This window comes from Acomys minous (assembly GCF_964271855.1).
Source record: "Acomys minous genome assembly, chromosome: 3".
Classification (NCBI taxonomy): Eukaryota; Metazoa; Chordata; class Mammalia; order Rodentia; family Muridae; genus Acomys; species Acomys minous.
The window spans coordinates 36,882,751-36,887,915 of NC_140485.1; the positions used below are offsets into that span (position 1 = coordinate 36,882,751).

At 33.0% G+C, this 5,165-nt stretch overlaps 1 protein-coding gene across 1 annotated transcript; it reads right to left on the reverse strand.

Moving 5' to 3' along the window:
- LOC311594692 (olfactory receptor 4F17-like) lies at positions 1–939 on the reverse strand (the record flags this gene model as incomplete). The annotated part of the gene is made up of 1 exon (XM_084776592.1): positions 1–939. One exon carries the CDS (start codon positions 937–939, stop codon positions 1–3), a length of 939 nt encoding a protein of 312 aa, XP_084632718.1.
- Positions 940–5,165: the final 4,226 nt, after the last annotated feature.

Genomic DNA, 5,165 nt, shown 5'->3' on the forward strand with positions numbered 1-5,165 from the left:
CTAAGTAATTTTCCTAGAACTTAAAACTTGTCTACTCAGCCTTCTGATGGCCAACTTCATATCTTTATTCCTAAGAGTATAGATAGTAGGATTTAAGACAGGAGTGACAACAAAGTCGACAATAGCAAAGAAATTATCTAATGACTTAGTCGGGAAAGGCCACACATAGAGAAACATGCACGGTGTAAAAAACAAAACCACTACAGTCATGTGAGCTGATAAAGTGAAGAATGCTTTGGATAAGTCAGCTGAAGAATGTTGCCGGACAGTGATCAGGATAAAAATGTAAGATACAATCAAGAAAAAGAAGGTACACATGGATATAAAGCCGCTGTTGGCTGTGACCACAAACTCCAGTCTATAAGTATCTGTGCATGCAAGTTTAATGACCCTTGGAAAATCACAATAAAAGCTTCCTACATTGTTGGGACTGCAGAAAGGCAAATTTATGACAAAAATAAACTGAGACACGGCATGGATCATGCCTATGACCCAAGCAGCTGTTACCAAAATTATACACTTTTTGGGATTCATAATTGTCAGATAGTGAAGAGGCTTGCAGATTGCTGTATACCTGTCATATGCCATGGCTATGAGAAGCACCATCTCAACTCCACCCATGATGTGGATGAAGAACATTTGTATCATGCAGCTCTGGAAGGAAATGACTTTACAGCCAGTAAAAAGGTCAGATATTGTCCTAGGAACTGTTGTAGATGAAAGGCCCAAGTCAATGAGTGAAAGGTTGGCCAGTAGAATGTACATGGGGGAGTGTAAGTGAGAATCAAATATCACTATGAATACAATGAACAGATTTCCAAAAATGATCCCCACATAAAATAAGGAGAAGAAGAAACAAAAGAAAATCTTCATTCCAAACGACTGTGCGAGGTCCAGCAAAACAAAATCAGGTACCATAGAAATATTCACTTGGTCCATTGGATCAGAAAGTAGAGAAGGTACTGAAAATTCCTGAAAGACAAGATGAATTATTTTAAGGCATCAAAAGTAAGATTAAATAATAGTAATTAAAATCTATCATTCTGCCAGAGATATAGGTTAACAGTAGTCCAGTTGCTTAGCAAACAGTTTCTATTAGTAATAAATATCTTTTGGTTGGTATAGATTATTTACAATATATAACGAACATGGAATACAAGAGATTTATGTAGGTTGAAAGGAGCTCCACTCAGTATGATGCACTACATCAAAATATATTATTAAAATATAAAATTATGAGACAATTTGTGGAGCTATATGAAATGTATTAAAATAAATATTCAGGTGAAATAAAACAGAATACTGAGATCAAACATAAATGATAATAATATTCCAGAGAATTAAAAAAAACTGCAAGAATATTAACATGGTTTTCAAAAGTTAAAAAGAATATTTTAGAACTGTAATCTAAAATAATAAAATTAAGTGAATATAAGGCATAGGAATGGAATGTGAGCCAAGACACTTAAACAACTAATTTATTACTTGTGCCTGCTGAAAAATGATCAAATGATACAGCGTTTTCCTAGTAAGTGTGTGGTTTGATTCTCTATACCAAAAGAAGGAGAGAAAGAAAAAAGAAGAAAGCAAAAAGAAAGAAATCAAATATTGTGCTTGTCACTAACGCATGATTTATCTTCTACTTGAATTTCCAAAGTCTAGATAAGGTAAAACTGAAATCTTTAGATTATTGAAATGATTAAGCCATTCAGGACTGACACTGAGAGGCCAGCAGGCAAAGTGAACAATGGCACAGAACCGAGAAATGTAACAGCACATCTCTGTGTGTGTATGTGCTAGAAATTAAAGAAAAATGATAACATATTTACTTTCTTGTTAAATTAGAAAATTTTCAATTATAATTAGCAACATTTATTATTACTGCCAAATCATTCAGAGTGGCATACATTGGTCCACACAAAGCAATGAGCCAAAGCTCAGTGAAACAATTTTATTTATACATTAAAAAAGAGAAGATATTTTAACCCTTAAGTTAAATATCTGAAGTATATGTCAAGAATTTTATCTCCATACCTTTTAGAGAAATGCTTCTTTCAGAATTGTACTTGTACAGATGATACCTTCAGCCACAATTACTCATCACACTTTATTGAGAGTTATAAGGAAACTTAAATGAGAGCCCTCAGGTATAAGTTTATCTCATATATATATATATATATATATATATATATATATATATATTGGACTGTAATAATAAAAAATAATAAAATAATAATGGAATTTATAACACTAAGATTTCTCTTTAAAATATCCAGGGGAAGATTAGTATAGTCCATAATTTCCAATTATAATGATACTTTTCACTTTTCAGAGCTTCTATTTTTAAACTTAAGGTATCTTTCCGTGCATATAATATACTCATATCTCTTTTTCCCCCTCAAACAAGTCTAGGTATTTAAAAAATGACAGGTTTCTGAAATCTGTTTGAAAACCTGGATTGGCTAATAAGTGATGAAGTAAAGAGTGATCATGATTCTATTGCACATTTTTATGTCACAAATGATGCTATCTAGGGGGAAGTTACAGTTAATTCAGTAAAGGGCTCTGTTTAAATTTCTTGGGCTTGTTGTATTACTTTTGTAAGGTGAACACTTTCTCAGGAACTCCACTCTGGAAGGGACAAAGCATGCTCCCTGCTTTGTGTCGATCAGGGGTGGACATTATGAATGAATTGTGGTAATAATAAAATAGCCACAAGGAAAATGGATGTTCTGGTGACTTCATCAGGCTCAGCATGAGCAGGAGTAATGATATGATATCGCATCATCAGAAAATTACAATGTGCTCAGTCTCTGTAATACGATTTGTATGTATGATTTCAGGGATGAGCATTTGGTATTGGATAACCACTCTTAGAATTCCTTACTTATCTGTAATTCTTTGTGTAGTGTTAAGGCTTTTTTTCTGTCCACGTTAGCATGCCTATTGATATTTTCCTTGTTCAATAATTAATAAAAGTAATTTTAAAGGAAATATGCAATTAATTTTCAAATAAAGAGAAGCACAATGCGATGGGACAAGAAGAGAAAATACTTTGGTAAGAATCTGGAGACAAACTTTGCATTCCTTCCCAACGTCTACAGTTTGGTACTATTTTGGTTGAACTCTTAATTTATACATTCTTTTCTACATTAGCCCATAAAAATTCTTCCAATATTCATTCAAGTCTTTTGTTTATGTACCACATGCATTGAAAACCATTTTTTTTTGCGATGTTAGTGCATTCATACTTTTGTTCCTAGACTTGTGGTGGCTCACTCCTTTAATACCAGCACTCGGGAGGCAGAGGCAGGTGGATCACTGTGAGTTTGAGGCCAGCCTGGTCTACAAAGCAAGTCCAGGACAGCCAAGGCTAACACAGGGAGACTCTGTCTCAAAAAACAAAACAAAACAAACAGAAACAACAACAACAACAAAACAGACTTATAATGTATATTCTGATCACCCAGTGCCAGGGTGAGATTTTCCCAGGAGGGGAAATATTTGAGGAGGGTAATCAAACCTGAGACATATTTTACAGTGAAATAATAAGATCATTCTTAGAAGCTTTCTTAGTAAGTGTTCTGTAGTGTGCTGTAAATACTGTTTTTTGTGACCTACCAAGCTCAACCATTCCACTGAAAAAATATGACCTGGAAGAGTCGTTTGTAGTGCTTATGGTGAAATATTTCATATTTTAAAAGTAGAATAAACTATATTCCCCATTTCATCTTATAAAATCAAATATAACTATTTGAGAATTAATTTCTGAATTACATTTTCAGATTTAAAAATCATATTACTTTTAACTTAATGCTGTTGAATTGGTATTTGTCTCCAAGGGTAGATGAGATTGATTTTTTTTTAAAAGAACAATAGTCTCATCTATACGAAACTTATTTGCTTCAGGATACAGTTTTGTTCATTTATAGCATGTATTTTTTTTTTTGCTAATAATATCCAATATTTTAAAAATGTGATTCTTATATTGAAAAATGGAGCTACTTGATATATAAAGAATGTGGTGGTGACAGAGATGATAGAATGTTTTGAAGAGCAGGCAGAAGAGGAGACACACAAAAGGAGAAAAAAAGATGGGTTGGAAAGATAAAGAAAAGCAGTGACAAATGGAAAGAGAGAGAATTCTAACAGAAACAAGGAGAATAAAGTGATGATGAGGAGATAGCCCGAACAACTTTTAGTTGCCCATTATGTTTTAAAGCAGAATATGTCATGCATTATGAACTCCCCACTGAGTCGATGCCTGGGCTGCCATGCATTGTTCCTCCATGTGTTTACCGCAAGGACGGAAAGCGGTAGAGTAACTGTAAAGGAAATAACTACTGGTGTCAAGGGAATATGGGAGATTAAACATGTGTATGAATGGATGCCACAGTAAGAAATGAAAGGATGGGCTGGGTATTTTATGTGTTCTTTTCATTGTTACAGATGAGTTACTGTCTAATAATTAAGAAGTTATTGATCAAAAATAAGACTTTATCTTTCAAGCAGAGTTTTGTTTAGCCTGGTTCTAATATTTATAGTTTTTCGTGAGGGTAAACTAAAGCTCAGAAGTCCCAAAAAATTGGTTCTCTCTTTCCAACACAGTAATACCTACATAGAACCATGTCTGGAACACATAGAGCTTCAACAAAATATTTTTACAAATATATTTATACAGATGCTACAAAATTGTTCAAATGATAAGCAAAATTATAGTTCCTCAAAAAGTACAGGGGAATTTTATACATTCTTATACTTTCTGTTCCCTAGTTATGTGCTAGTTATAAAACATGAACATTACATAAATAAAGAAGGTCTTACTCTTTTACAAACATCTTGGATATTATTATTATTATTATTATTATTATTATTATTATTATTATTATTATTATTATTATATCCAGATGTTTCCAGGTAACATGTTTTCTAAAATAGTATATATGTAACAATACAACTTCCAAGTTTTATCCCACAAGACGCAAATCAAAACAAAAGCAAAAAATAGTGCTTTATTCTCTTTCTTTAGAACTGCTGATGATAGCATACAGCTCCTATAAGTCATCAGGAGCCAGGTCTCCATAGTGCTTTATGGTTTTTCTTGTGGTGGTGATTTACAATTTGTAAATCCCTGGGAGTCTAGGGATATGTCCCTCTTCAAATAA